Below are 15,247 nucleotides of genomic sequence, written 5' to 3' on the forward strand. Positions count from 1 at the left end.
TTTCAAGCTCAAAGAAATACCTAGTTAAGGTTTTGTCGACGAAATTAGGGGAAGAAATATAGTTTTCTTTGAGTTTATGATCTTAAGTGAATTATTTTAGTTGAAGAAAGTATTTTAAGTTATTTTGAGAAAGGAAAACGTGTTTATTTTTTACCTATTTTCGGTTTGTTTCTCGTTCAGCCATTTGGGCACATTTTTAAATTTTATTCCTTTTGCCGTTATTAAAATTTAAATAATATTTAGCCTCCATTCTCTATTTAAAATGTCACAACTTTCTCAAGGTTAACTTGAAACATAACATCAGTTTTTGTAGGAATAAGTCCTTTATTCCTATTTGTGTCACATTGAAACCCCATTTCGAGTGCTTTTTTCCATAAAATTTTTATTTTTGTTACACCTGGCGGGCTGCCAAACACAGGAACTATAAACAAGAATGCAGTACAAATAATAGGATATGTGGACGATCTAACCATAGTAGCAACAGATAAAAAGGCGTTAAAAAAAATCTTCCAAGAAATAGAAAACGAAGCCAAACTGAGAGGGCTGCAAATAAATGAAAATAAAAAAAATCGGTTGCCTGTAAAGTCGGTTTTACGGGCGAAGATTTTACGTGACAACGTCTTTTTTATATATTATTTTATATATTATATATTATTATATTATTATTTTATATATTATTTATATTTTATATTTTTATATATTATTTTATATATTATTTATTTTATATTATATTATTGATCTTATAATTTTCTACAAAATTTATTTGAAAATTTTTTCGATATATCAATTAGTTGCGGAGATATCGATCATTGAAGTTATTGTTTGCTACCAGTATTTTATATATTTATTTTTTTCAGTTATAAAAAATTACTATTTCCAATTGTGTCTACCAAGTATGGTCACATGTATTTGCCTACATATTAAATAATAATAAGTACAGATAATGTTATGTGACGTTCACTTCTGATTATATATATTTTAATATTTTTAATTTTAAAGAATCAATTTGAAAATCAAAACACCTATTCAGATCGAAGGTTCAAATTTTTGCTAAATAAATTTGAAATTAATTAAAATTTGTAAATGTAAATGGTAAAGTTGAAAATTAAAACATTTACTAAAATTGGAATTTGAAATTCTTGCTAAACACAGTTAAATTCTAACTCCGCGCGTGGTGATTGGTCGGTTTAGTTCGTTTGTGTGGTCGCCCTGTTTTGACAGGTTAGAAGTTATAATTTGTTATTTTAAATGTTTGACTAGAAATACGCGCTGTTTCTTCTCAATCGACTGAATTACGATTGATTGCAGAGTGATTTAAACTAATAATTTACTTAACACTATCAACATTTGTCAATAGTATGACATAACCTATAAACTCAGTTTCTCAACTTTTGTGTCAATCTAACAATTAATCAATCAATCATAGTTTACGATAATAAAATATTAGTGTACAATTATTTACCTTTATTGTTGTAGTTGTTGTAAATGACGAATCTAAGCACTCCACATTTTCACTACAGACACAGCTGACGATACTTTCAACGATTTTCAACTTTAGCGATTCAACGCGCCTAATTCTCTAGTGCCGCGCGCAGCGGACCGATCATGTTTGAGTGGGAGAGAGACGCAAGGCATTCGCCGGTCCGGCGGGCCTCTCTCTCGTTCGGCGACTCACTGTAACAGACGTGAGCGGGCGTTACACTTTTTCTTAAATGACTCCGAGCCACAACCTAATTTAAGACGTTGTCACGTCAAAAAAATACATGAACGTAAAAAAAGAAGACATAAATGACAGAACTGACAATAGATGCATACAGTTTCGAAGAGGTTGAACCATTCAAATATTTGAGAGTACTAGTCAACAGAAGAAATGAAAGTGTTAATATGAGAAGGAGAATTCAAGCGGGAAACAAACTCTCTGCCTATTAATTAAAACCACTCTCGGCTTACGCGCCTCCTTCCAGACCGTTCAATCACGCGTGCAGCCCCTCATATCCTTTTCCCCTTTTTTTATTTATCTATTTGATTTATATTTGTCCTTGCTGTCTTTCTCTTTCTAGAATTTCTTATTTTATAATTTTTAAAGTCATTATTTCCCCTTTCCATTACTGCCACTACGTCTTCGGCTCTGAATATGCCTACTTTGCGTACATTTCGGTGCCAACTTCACTAAATCTATATATATTCAGCGATTCTACAGTATTCACTGCCTTCCCTCGCTGAACCGTTTCCATCTCTCTCTGTTGTCCCATTCTCCATCGTTTAGGCTTCTCTTACTCATGGCGTCGTCTAATTCGTTCCTCTAGGATCGTCCTCTTTTCCTTCTTCCTATGGTGCTCCATTCGGTTATTCTCTTTATCTATCTGCTGTCGTTAGTTCTTCTTACATGTCCATACCACTTTAGTCTTTTTGTTCTATATATGTTAGTATGTCTGTTTCTATTGATTTTCTTTGCTTTATTTCGTCATTACTTCTCCTATCCATTCTTGTTACTCTCAAGCATATTCGCAGGTATTCCATCTCTGTTGCTACTATCTTACTGCTGTTTTTCTTGTTTATAATCAAATTTTCATATGTCATAATATTTCGCACTAATTTTTTATAAATCTGTGTTTTTGTCTTCATAATTAGGTGTCTATCCCACCATACTGAGTTAAGTTGTCGGATTGCTGTTCTTGTTTGTCCTAATCTTTGAGTAATTTCTTCCTCTGTTGTTGCCTTTTTCGTGATTATAAACCCCAAGTATTTGAATTTATCCTTTCCTTTGATTGTTACGTTGTCATGAATCTGTAGATCTTCTTCACTTGTAGATAGATACTCTGTTTTCGCGAGGTTAATATCTAGGCCAGCCTTAGTATATTCTTCTTGTAATTTCTTCATCATGTAGCTTAGGTCCTCTTGGTCTTGTGCAATCACTACTTGATCATCTGCAAAGCTTAACGTATATAGGTATTCGTTTCGTACCGGTACTCTCATGCCTTTGCATTTTCTTTTTCATGTAGTCAAGGACGTCTTTAAGTATATTTTGAATAGGGTTAGAGATGTGGAACAACCCTGCAGGAGCCCTTTTGTTGTGGTAAAGTCTCCTATGATTCTTGTTCCCATTTTAATGGACACTTTATTTTCTTTACACAGAGCTTTTGTAGCTTCTATGAGTTTCGTCTGTATTTCTAATTTGTACATTGCCTCCCATAGTTCCGACCTTGGTACACAGTCATACGCCTTTCTCAGGTCTACAAATGCCAAGTTTATATCTCTATTTTTTGCTTTTATCTTTTCCAACAGTTGTTCCAGTGTGTATATGTGGTCTATGCATGATCTTCCTGTCTGATCCTCCTCGATTTTGCCTTTTATCGCTTGCTCTATCTTTTCTTGCAGTATCTTCCCATATAATCTTCCTATTGATGATATTACGCTTATTCCTCTGTAATTTTCACATCGTTTTCTATCTGCTTAAATATAGATGTCATACATGCCTCCGTCCATTCCTTTGGGAGTTGTTCTCCATTTATGGCTTTCTGAAATATCCATTTTATCATCCGGTGTAATTTTTTTGAGCCGTACTTTATAAGCTCAGGTGAGATGCCTCCAGATCCCGGTGTTTTCTTATTTTTGATTGCTTTTATGTCTTCGTCTTCGCCTATTTTCTTTTCCAATGAATTGTGGTCTTTGTTCTGTTACAAGTTCCTTGTAATAGTCCTCATTAAACCTATTATATTCATAGTGCTCGGCTGTGCCATTAACTCCACAGTTACTATCCGTTGCTTTGCCTATTCTTTTGTTCTGAACGATCCATGGCCCGTTAGCAATTGTGTAAAGTAGTTCGTGCTCTTTTAATTGCAATTGATTCACTCTTCCACATCCGGGATTAGCTCCCTCGTCCACGCAGCCGTTCATATCCCCAATTTTTCTTTTCCTTGCTATTTTTGTCAAATGTTCTTTCTTTTGCCTACAGGTGTATTGGTGGTACTCCCACTATGACCTGTAGAGCTATATCAATGTCAAAAGGTAAATAAACAGCAAACACGTAAAAATAAATGACTTTATTATTCGTAGTAATATAATATAAGAATATAAATTATGTTTTGTATTTATTTTATTTAGTTTTTCTTTGATAATTCTCCCCCATATAACTTTTATTGGTAAATCTTAATCTGCCATCAAATTTTCTGAATATTTTACAGTTTTGTCTGAACTAATCCCCAGACAGATAGGCCGAAGCCTTTGTTTCAACGAAAAAGAAAGTTATAAACGAAATAATATAATACGAAAGTAAAAACAATCAAAAACAATGATAAAGATGGTCAAAGTATCACAAAAAACTCATCAGTATGACTAATATTTTATGGCATATAAGAAAACTGGTAAATGTCTTGAAAAAATATGGAATTACGTAAATATTACTTGAAACATTGAACAACACCACCACCGCCCACTCATCGTAATGAGTAATAAAATAAAATCGTATCTGAGCCGAGTGTAAAATGTTGAAGCATCAAGAAGGTCCTGAAAGGCTCGCAATATTCTTCTTATAAGGCTGTTACGGTTGCAGATCTACTACGGCATTCTCCACCATATCCTCACCGCTTATTATCGTGTGTTTGGTACATTAAAACACATTAAAACAGTCACTAAACGGGCCTTAGTTCAATTCGCACAAAATAAAATTTATAGTAAGAAATGATGTACCACTGTCCAGCGATTGTAGAGTGTGAAGTGGAAGAAATTGTATCTGCGCTTAGTGTTCTAATTTACGCCCATCTTAACGAAGGGATTTGTAATCAGCGACGTTACAATCAATGAGCTATAGAGGAGAACGGGGAATTCCTCGCAGTTGGTAAATCCGCACAATAAAGAAAAAGTAATTTAAAAATTTATGTTAAAATCCTTTATAAAAGGTATATAAATTATAAATTATTAATTAATTAAAATTATTAATAAAGGATTTTAACATAAATTTTTTGTGATACATGGTATACAGCCAGCTACAGGAACTTAGTTTCCTTGTGGATTTTGAAAAATTAATCTGTTACATAATATGATAAACTGTGCAAGCACATCTCTACTAAGCATCGCTTCCCGATATCTTCATGTGGCTAGAGACGCTGTGCACAAAAATTTAGTACTTTATAAATTTGCAAAGAGTGAGGTGTACTTTCATAGATAAAAGTGCGACTGCAATAATTCGGCTAAGTTACAAATTTTATAGTTAGGTACGGTATTTACTCTAAAATATACATAGTTTTTATATCATTTACATGCAAGTTCTATTGGTGTATCTTTAATAAACACCAAATATTTAATTTGGAACGACACAAATACGTTTTGGGCAATTCCGCGGAATAGGAGTGGGGTAATTTCACGCAGCGCGGATTTACCCCATATCAAATGTTGAGAAGTATTTTAAGTTTCAGGTGCCAAGAAGTTACAATAGAAGAAGCAATAAATCCAGCTATGAAGAATGTCAATTAACAGCTGCAATAAAAGATGTATGATCGGGACGACTAATAAGGAAAGTTAGCCGAAGTTTTGATATACCAGAGTCGTCGAAATTACGAGACACAATGGAAATAGCAGACCCAAAAAAGGAAAGTTGTACCGAAAGCCTGTATTTTCTGAAAACAGGAAGCAGAATTGCCGGAGTACATTTTAAAATTATCCAAAATGTTTTTTGGTTTATCTCCAGCTGAACTTCGAAGACTTGTCAGTAAGATGTTGGGAAAAAAGGCCAAAAAACTAGTAGGTTCAGTGACTTCTTGGAAAAGAGGTAAAGCGGTCACTATTTTTTGTGCATTCTGTGCTTTATTCTATCACCAATGTTAATTTTTCCAAGAAAAAGAATGACTGAAGAACGTTGATTACCGTCATAGCTATCTTAATTTTACTCACTTTAAATTAGCTGATATTTAGCTTTGCTTATTTAAACGTAGCGACAATGGATACAGAAATATCTGGTTTTAAAACTGCAGGCATTTTTCCATTGGATTCAGATAAATTCCATGACGAATTAGATGAAAAATGTGCTCCAATTTTATCAGAGTACCATGTTCAACCAAATAAAATCGGTAAAGAAGGTGAAAACGTCAGTGGGTTTCCAGCAGGTCCTGGTTCATTTCACAAAAATCCTAGATACTCACATATTTGTTCAGCATCAGTTCTCAATAACGCTGAGTAACTACTGGTCAACATGTTGTTTAGTCTAAATGTTTGTCTCCAACTTTTGATATCTGAATTAAAGAAATAGCTCCTCTTTAAGATCTACAAACAACTACGAAATCAAACAAGAGAAAATCCCTACATTCTGAGGTATTAACGTCAACTCCAATGAAAACAATTGCAAGATGTTAAAGAAAAAAGGCAGAAGAGAATACGAAAAAGACTCAACCAAATAAAAAGTGCGGAATCAGTGCAAAGGTAAAATACAGAAATGTTTTAAAAAATAAAAAAATAAAAAGTAAAGGAAAAGAATAAATCTCATTACGAAAAGTAAAATTTTTTTTTCCGGTAGAGTCATTGGATGAAAAACAAATTAGCGACGATAATGAACTTGATGATTTACATGTCAATTCTACGGAAAACATTTGTGTTATATGTGGGGAATTTGGTAAAAACGTACCGATGAACTGCTCAGACGTAGCGATGAACAGACTGCTCCGATGTACAGTGGGTGATCAAATTATTAGAGCCACCTAGTAAAATTCAATTTTTTTTACAAAAAGGGTCTATAATTGAGCTGTATAATATATAAATCCGTTTGTTTCGATTTGATTATTTTGGAACACTTTATAAAAGTACATACAATAAATAGTCTGGTAATAGTGGCAACACAGCGGGCGTGGCAATACGTGACTCAGATGCCATTGTTTGTCAGTGCTATCCAGCCTATCTTGGAACTCGTGTGCATATTATTTTGTATTCTTGGTGTTTTGAGTTGTAATAAATAGTTTCCATTGCTCTCTAGTGATATTTTGATAGTCGTATACTATTTTTTTGAATTTAGCAAACATTGCATGTTCGTTACACCAGTGGTAGCAAAACATCATGGGAAAAGCCAAAGACATATCTCCAAGGAAAATAGCGAAAATAAAAACTTTACTAATCATTCCAACAGAAAAATAGCATCAATTTGTAAAGCTTCAAGGCCAACTGTGGACTGTACAAAGAAAAAACTTGACGAAAATTTTGATTTGACCCCACGAAGCAAACAAAAATGTGGTCGAAAAAACTTACAACACTACGAGATGAAAGAAAAATTTATTTCAAGAAAAAAAGGCTTTAATGTGCTAAAGATCACAAAGATTGGACCATTGATGATTAGAATCAGATACAATAACATTACTTAACATTGTTTTTGTACATACATACATTTGTCTTAACATACAAATTGTAAAAATTAATTTCGGCTTTGTTTAATAAAAAAAACTTTTGTAGCGTTTTTAATTATGCGCGGAGTTACCCTCAATGCTTATGCTTATGCTTCAAATTAACAAATCAGACTTTTTATTTTCTGTAAGTTTCGTTACAGCTCGTTATGAGCCAAAGCCTTCTTCAGAACAATCTTCCATTCGCCCCTGTCTCTGGCAACTCTTCTCCATGCTTTAACTCCGATGGATTTTAGATCATCCTCTATGTTATCTTGATACCTAAGTTTTGGTCTTCCTCTGGCTCGTCTTCCCACTAGTCCTCTTCGGTCGAAAATTTGATCTGATCGTTGCATCTTCATCTCGCCTAATTACATGTCCTACCCATCGAAGGTGTGCTAATTTAATATATTTTACAACGTCAGGTTTAATTTACATGTTTATGAAAATTGTGTTAATTTGTTCTTACCCGCGCGGACTTACCCGTTTTCCCCTAGTTATGAATATGAAGTATGTATTACTTAGTAACTAAAACTTTGTATTTGGAAGAGGAACAAAAGAAATAAGTAGTGCATTATAGAAATCTAGACAAGGAATGTTTCTATTATCATTATCATTAAAAAAATACAGTGAGTATGTGTGAAGATTTAAGTTGAATTATTAAAATTAAACAAAATCAGTGTTTAAAACTGTCATCACTATGATCACTGGTACAGACCTAGTTTTAATAACTATTACTATTCAACATTATTAAGTATATTTAGACAAAATTACTACGTTTTAAGATTCGAACCTTTCAGGATCTTCCATCCTCAAAATCGGCACTTCCTGGTTAACGAAAGAAACATCCTGCGGCGTCAAAAACACAAACTGCAGCTGAGGTTTGGATTTGGCGTGATGTAGAAGAATTTCGATGACTTTGGTGCGATTTAACTTGTCCATATAAACGTCGAATTCGTCTAGAATATAAAATGGTAGCTCCATGCACGTCCACAAGGCATAGAGGAATGCGACCGTCGAAAATGATCTCTCCCCGCCAGACAAATTTGCCGTCGTGGTTTGTCCTTGAGAACCGTGTTGAGGTATGACTATCAGATCCAATTTCTTCTCGGCGATGTTGATATCCAAAGTTCCTTTGAACTGCCGTTGTTTTAGTATCTTCTCGAAAGAACACTTCATGAACGTAACAAAATACGATTCGGTTAATTTGTAGTGCCTCTTTCTTCGGTCTACTGCACGGCTAAGTTCGTTTAAATCGTCGTTTAAGCTGCTCATGATGGCGACAGACTTCTTATATTTGTTCGAAAGGGTATCGTGTTTGTTTTTAACGTCAGTTAAATTTTCGGCTTCGGTTTCGATACTGGAAATCTTATTTTTTATTTCGTTAATATCTTTTGCAATGACCTGTACTCTTCTCAATTCTCCTAATCCTAAACGAACTCCCACGGCTGTTGCTTCTTCAGTACATTTCTCTAAATCGTTTTGCTTTTGCTTAATATCCGGCATTGCAGACTGTATTTTCGATTCGTAATCTCTGATCCTTTTTTTATCGAATTCTTCATTAGTAGACATATCTTTTTGTTTGCTTCGTATTTCCCGAATTTCTTCGTTTACAGATTTTATTCTTGCCTCCAATTCTTTGACGGATTTGGTTAGATCGGCAGTTCTATTTCCTTCTTCGTTAATTTTTTGCTTTACGACCTTGATTTCCTCATTGATTTGTTCTAATTCTGCCTGTTTTTGGTTAATCGTTCGTCGGCATTCGTCCATCTCTTGTTCCAGAAATTGAACGTTTTGTACTTCCGGTTCCATGCTAGCATTCAGCTCTTCAAGTTGTCTTCTTATTTGAGCTCTGGCTGCGTTCACATTTTTTACTTTTGCCTCTAAGTCGTTTCTCTTGAGCATCTGCAAAAAAAGCAGTCAAAATATAAGATCCTACATGTTTTATTACGAATTTTTAGAGAAAACAATATACCGTGTGTTACAACGAAAATTTGACACCCCCAGAAACTCAGAAACCAAGAGTTTCTTCAAAATGTAAAAAAAAACAGTCCATTTGTATTGTGAGGGGGACGAATTTTCATGCAAAATTCATGCTCTCAAATGTAACCCCCTACTGTCCCACATCAACCACCAATTTTTTTTTAAAAGCAAGTGTGGCGGAGTGGCACATCATTAGAAAAATATTTGTTTTTCTCTACATGACACTCTATTTTTTTTTTTTTTTTAATTGACTTTGAAGATAATTTTGGATTTTACTTATTTATTAGTTAAACATGATGCATTGATTTTGAAGATAATTTTGGATTTTACTTATTTATAAGTTAAACATCAAATAACAAAAAACGTAAAATTTCCCAAATTAACCAATTAAATATTCGAAATGACCTTCTGTGACCTCCATACAATAATACAGTATATTTGATCAGATAAAAGGCATATATCGAGCATAGTTTAATTTAATCTTGCCCAAGTACTTTCGATCCCTAGATCATCTTCAGGGGCATCTGAAATAAGTTAAGAAACGTTTTTTTTATATAACTAAAGAAATTGATTAACTTCGATAAAAACTCGAAGTTTATGGTTGATAAAGAGTTTTTATGTGATTAACGTTTATAGACTTACTTCGTCAATTGCGGCCTATCCGATAAGAACAAAATGTCATAAACATATAAATGTACATCACACTACACTACAAAAGGACAAACAAACACTTTAAAATTATTTAAGAAAGGCTACATTATGTGCAGAAGCCGGAGACAGAATGGCTCCCGATCTAACGGAAATGTTGGGGTGACATGTGACAAATGACAGCTTGGATGAGCAGTCACAATCATAGATATGTGATCTGCACCTTTTAAAATTCTATGAAACTAAGTATTGACCAAAAGTCCAACTGACACTACTATAGGAGGTCACTGATGAAATATAAAATTATATAGAATATTTTTTAAGTAGATTGAATAATCCAGATCTCACACTCAAACCTGTCTGTAATAATTAAGGTGTTAGTTTGAGAGCAACTGAAATCGACGTAAAGTAAGAATGCAAGAAAAGGACTAAACAATATATTAGACAGTGGGTAGTTGACTACAATAAAATGGTCTACCAAGCACTATCTGTCATGTAGAAAGGAAGAGATCTGACTATGTAATTAAAATACTAAAAATTGAAAATCAAAATTGAAAGCAAAGTATATAAATGGGGTGTAATCCAAGTAGTTCAGTTGAACCCACAGTCAATGGTATAACTATAAAATTAATATGGATGTGCTCAGTGCAGGAAGTCTAAACAGTCGAGCTGGGTCCCCTACGAGGTGAAGCTGTAATAAAGTTTTTAAAAATAGGTTTAAATTTAGTACAATTTAAATTAATTTGAGTATTAAGACAGTGAGAGTTTCCATTTGTTTCCCTTGTAATCTCCAAATCTTCCAATAAATCCAACTCCATATAGTTTTTCTTTCTACTAATGTCATGTAAGATAGATGAACCAGTGTTGATGTTAAAATTGTGTTTACTGGATAATAAGTGTTGACCAAAACTTGAAGAGTTTGGTCTTTTCAAATGTTCTGAAACTGTAGTGGATAACTTTCTAATGGTTCTACCTACATAAGAGGCATCACAATCATCGCATTTTAATTTGTAAATACCACTTTTGTCAAGTGTGTTCATAATATCTTTGGTGTTGATTAAGAAGGAACCTAAGGTGTTGTGTGACTTGAAGGAAATTTTAATGTTATCAATTGTAGAAGTAAAAAGTTTAGATATTTTATTGGAAATGCTGCTAATATAAGTGAAGGAGAAATATCTGGTGTTATTTGAAACAGTAGGTTGAAGAAAACATTGTGATGAACCTACTGCTTCTACTCATAAACATGAAATTCCTTAAAAATAAAGAGAACAATTCTTTTATCAGTTTCTATTATGAGAACTGTCGTTTCTCGGGAAAATTATATACACTACCGAGCATAAAATTAGGGTCACCCCGTAATTTGAATTTATTTTAGAAATTATTATTCCGTTTTAACTATTTTCGGTTGTAACATAGTTTACTAATGGATTTCTTGAAAAAAAAAAAAAATTGTCGTTGTTTTTTCGACAAGCGTTTGAGATAAAAAGGGCCCCTTAGCCTAATTCCTAAAAACCGTTATCAGCACAGTTTTTGTTTCTATTATGGTTTTAACGTAAATTGTAAATTGTTTGTGTATTTTTATCACTGTCAGTGTATTGCAATGAGCATAAATTCTGTTGTGACGGCAAAAATTGTGGCGGCGTTAGAAGATGGCCACGGTCAGCGCGAAACTGCGAGAAACGTTGGTGTAAGTCTCTCGAGTGTGCAACGAGTACGGCAACGGTACGAAGAGACCGATCTGCTTACTCAAAGACCTGGTTCAGGTCGAGGCAGGATTACAACAGCTAGAGATAACCGCTTTGTCGTTTCTAGTGCTTTGAGAAACCGAAGGGTCACGGCAGTTTCTCTTCGAAATCATCTGCAAGAAGTGAGAAATGTAAACATAAGTGAATGGACACTTAGGAGACGACTTCATGCTGCTGGTTTATCTTCTCGAACTAGAGTAACTGGACCGCCGCTTTCCCGTGAACACCGAATTGCCAGATTGAATTTTACACGAGAACACTTGGCTTGGACAATGCAGGATTGGAGTCGTGTATTGTTTTCCGATGAATCGAGATTCTGTCTTACGGGCTCAGACAAACGTGTAAGAGTGTGGCAACGTCCAGGCGAGAGATATGCTCAAGCATGCGTTGCCGAGCGTCTTCCATTTGGTGGAGGGTCAGTTATGGCATGGGGAGGCATATCGTTTGATGCTTGCACGGAGATAGTCTTTATCGAGAATGGGACATACCTGACATAGATTCTGGAAGACCATGTTTTACCGTTCATGGTTATTCTTGGAGACGACGCAACATTTATGCATGATAATGCACGGCCCCACACTGCTAGGATAGTTACTGAGTATGTTGACGAGGTTCAAATCATACGATTTGTTTGGCCTGCTCGCAGTCCAGATATCAATTCCATAGAACATGTTTGGGATGAGATGAAGAGACGTTTACGGAGTCATGTGCCGGCCCCCAGAAATTCGAGGGAGCTTCGCGACATATTGGTGCAAGAATGGAATAATCTTCCGCAGAATGTGATCCAAAATCTGATCCAAAGCATGCCTCGTCGTTTGCAAGCTGTTATCACTGCCAGAGGAGGGAATACTCGCTACTGAAGTTCTTAAAATTTCTTTTTTTCAACAAAAAGCACATCAAATTAAAATTCAAAAAATCAAAGTAAAATTCTTCATTTCCATTATTTTTAATAAACTTTAAACGACAAAAACGTTGTTTTCTTTAAGCAATCCGTTAGTAAACTATGTTACAAACGAAAATAGTTAAAAAAGAATAATAATTTCTAAAACAAATTCAAATTACGGGGTGACCCTAATTTTATGCTCGGTAGTGTATATTTTTAATACTTTTTTTACTTTAAATAATATATTTACTTTACTGGATACGAGCTCCTTCCCATATCAGTTCGCTCAACGTTAGATTGATAAGAAAATTAAATTTTAGAAAACAAAAATAAAAGAGCAGCGTAAGTTTTTAATGCAACCAAAAAATATTTTATAACGTAATGAAAACTATTGATTAAACAGAAAAATAATAAATTAAAAAAACGCATGTAATAAATAAAATTAACAAAAAAAATGTGAAAGTGTACCACTGAGTTCCATCCCCTTTATTTTTAATGACATCCACAATTCTTCGAGGCATAGTTTTTACCACGTTATGACAAAATTCTAATGTAAACGAATCCCATATTTCTTGCAATTTTTCCTTCAAGGCGTTGACGGATCTGGCAGGATGTTTTCTCTAAGCTTTTTTCATTTCGCGCCACAAAGTCTCTATCGAGGATAAGTCGGGACTGTTAGAAACGCATTCCAGAAGTGGTATGCCATGGTCTTCAATCCATTTTAAACTCTTTCTTGAGGTATGACAACCTGCGCCGTCCTGTTGGAAGACAAAATCTTTCTCTGATGTTAAACAATATTCCATAATCGGTAAAAGAGATTCTTCTAAAATATTCAAATATTTGTCCGTGTTTACAATCCCATCGATAAAATGTAACTTTCCCACACCTGTAGACGACATGCTGAACCAGATCACGACATATGCAGGAAATTTGACTTTTCTCTTCAGACAGTCGGGATGGAAAGCTTAATTTTTCCTGCGAACTAACGCGACTCCTACTGTCTTCAACACTTCAAATCTGGACTTATCACTCCATTGTATTGAATCCCATTGCGACTGAGTCCAATCTTTATGCTCTTTTGACCATCTTAGTATATTTTTCTTTTGTTGTAATGTTAAAAGTAAAATTTTTCAACTATAAAACTTACTCTGTAAGTACCAAATCCTAATTTGTGGGCCTCTCGGTTGATGACATGTTGATCCAGAAACGTGTCTTCCAATAACGTCACTCCATAAAATTTGCTCGTCGATTTTTCATTATAATGCGTCTTAATGCCAATCGATTAGCTTCGGTTATTTTACTTTTTCATACATTTCTAGGTTTTGTGACGACCGAACCTGTAGTTTTGTATCTTCTGACTATATTTCTTACACTATAGCGTGACAATTGCAACATATTCGCGATTTCCGAATTAACTGGATTTTCCAGAATTAAAACATCTGATGATTGAACAAATTTTCTCATCGATAACTTTACCTCGATCCATTGTACAATCCACAAACGGCAAAAATCTTTACAATACTACAAATACATTTGACATTAACTGACAATATTATTGTTTTGATGTCATTTTCCATAGCTACCTCTGGATTAAACGTAATTATGAAAAAATCCACGTTATGTTGACATAAGTAAATGCATAGCCAGGGTTTAGTGAATTTTTTTTTAGTGTTGAAAATAAAAAACCATAAGGGTAATGTTTTTAATAAATATTAATAAAAATGCCATATTACTATGAGAATTTATAAAAACATGCAGAGTATAATTTATTTATGGTAATCGAGTTAAACTGCAAATTCCTAGGTGGGTCAACTCATATGGGAAGGAGCTCGTATATATATAATATGTGTGTGTGTTATAAGATATAAATAAAAAGAAATATTTATAGCAGCTTACCCGTTCTCTCATAGTAGCTCTAAAGTCCTTCAATTCCTGAACTTTAGCGTCAAGTTTACTCTGCAACTGTTCGATGGTTTGCTGCAACTGCTGAGTGTGTTCTTTGGTGTCGACTTGCAGAAATTTGGCCTGAGTGTATGTGGATGCGTACGATTTGTAGTTCGGATCGGGATAATATTTATCGCCTTTAATGGTAACTCCTTGATGACAGTTTCTAGGTACATTCCTTCTCTCAGCAAGTAATTCCTGAGCTCTGGTGTCAGAAGGTATCAGTAGAATGTTTTCTGGGCTGCAGTTATCGACGATGGCGTTTAATACGACGGGGTCGTCGATGTCGATGGCGTTATATAAACTTGTACAATCGGATGGTTCAACGACCAAGTTAGCGGAAACGTTATGTTTCTTGAAAATAAATTTCGAAGTTATAATTTGAGGGTGGTTGCTCTTTCCTAGCACCTTATTGAAAATTTCTCTAAGACGCTGATTGTCTTCTTTATTATCGACCACAAAAGCACCAAGAAGAGCAGCTGTGAGATGTCCTAAAAAAGTTTTACAAACGTATTATTTTTACAATTACTTTTTCTCAAAAACATTACAAATATATTTTAAACAAAGGGCCTCGTAGAAACGTTTTGGAAAAATGCCTTTATAAGTCAGCTCGTCATAACGAAAATATACTTAATGGATTTTTTTGTGTAAGCTAAAACAAGGTTTATCCGATGAATTTTTGT

At 34.3% G+C, this 15,247-nt stretch overlaps 1 protein-coding gene across 2 annotated transcripts in view; it reads right to left on the bottom strand.

Annotated features, from left to right (window-relative positions):
• Positions 1-4,028: 4,028 nt before the first annotated feature.
• SMC6 (Structural maintenance of chromosomes 6) overlaps positions 4,029-15,247 on the bottom strand; it is a 31,979-nt gene continuing 20,760 nt past the window's right edge. For both annotated transcript variants that reach the window (XM_072542672.1, XM_072542673.1), the window contains exons 3-4: positions 14,517-15,055; positions 4,029-9,266 (exon numbers count right to left, since the gene is read on the bottom strand). In XM_072542672.1, the coding sequence (XP_072398773.1) occupies positions 8,142-9,266; positions 14,517-15,055 (1,664 nt within the window). In that variant the 3' untranslated portion in view covers positions 4,029-8,141. The remainder of the gene's footprint in view (positions 9,267-14,516; positions 15,056-15,247) is intronic.

The sequence above is a fragment of the Diabrotica undecimpunctata genome, chromosome 9, assembly GCF_040954645.1.
Source record: "Diabrotica undecimpunctata isolate CICGRU chromosome 9, icDiaUnde3, whole genome shotgun sequence".
Lineage (NCBI taxonomy): Eukaryota > Metazoa > Arthropoda > Insecta > Coleoptera > Chrysomelidae > Diabrotica > Diabrotica undecimpunctata.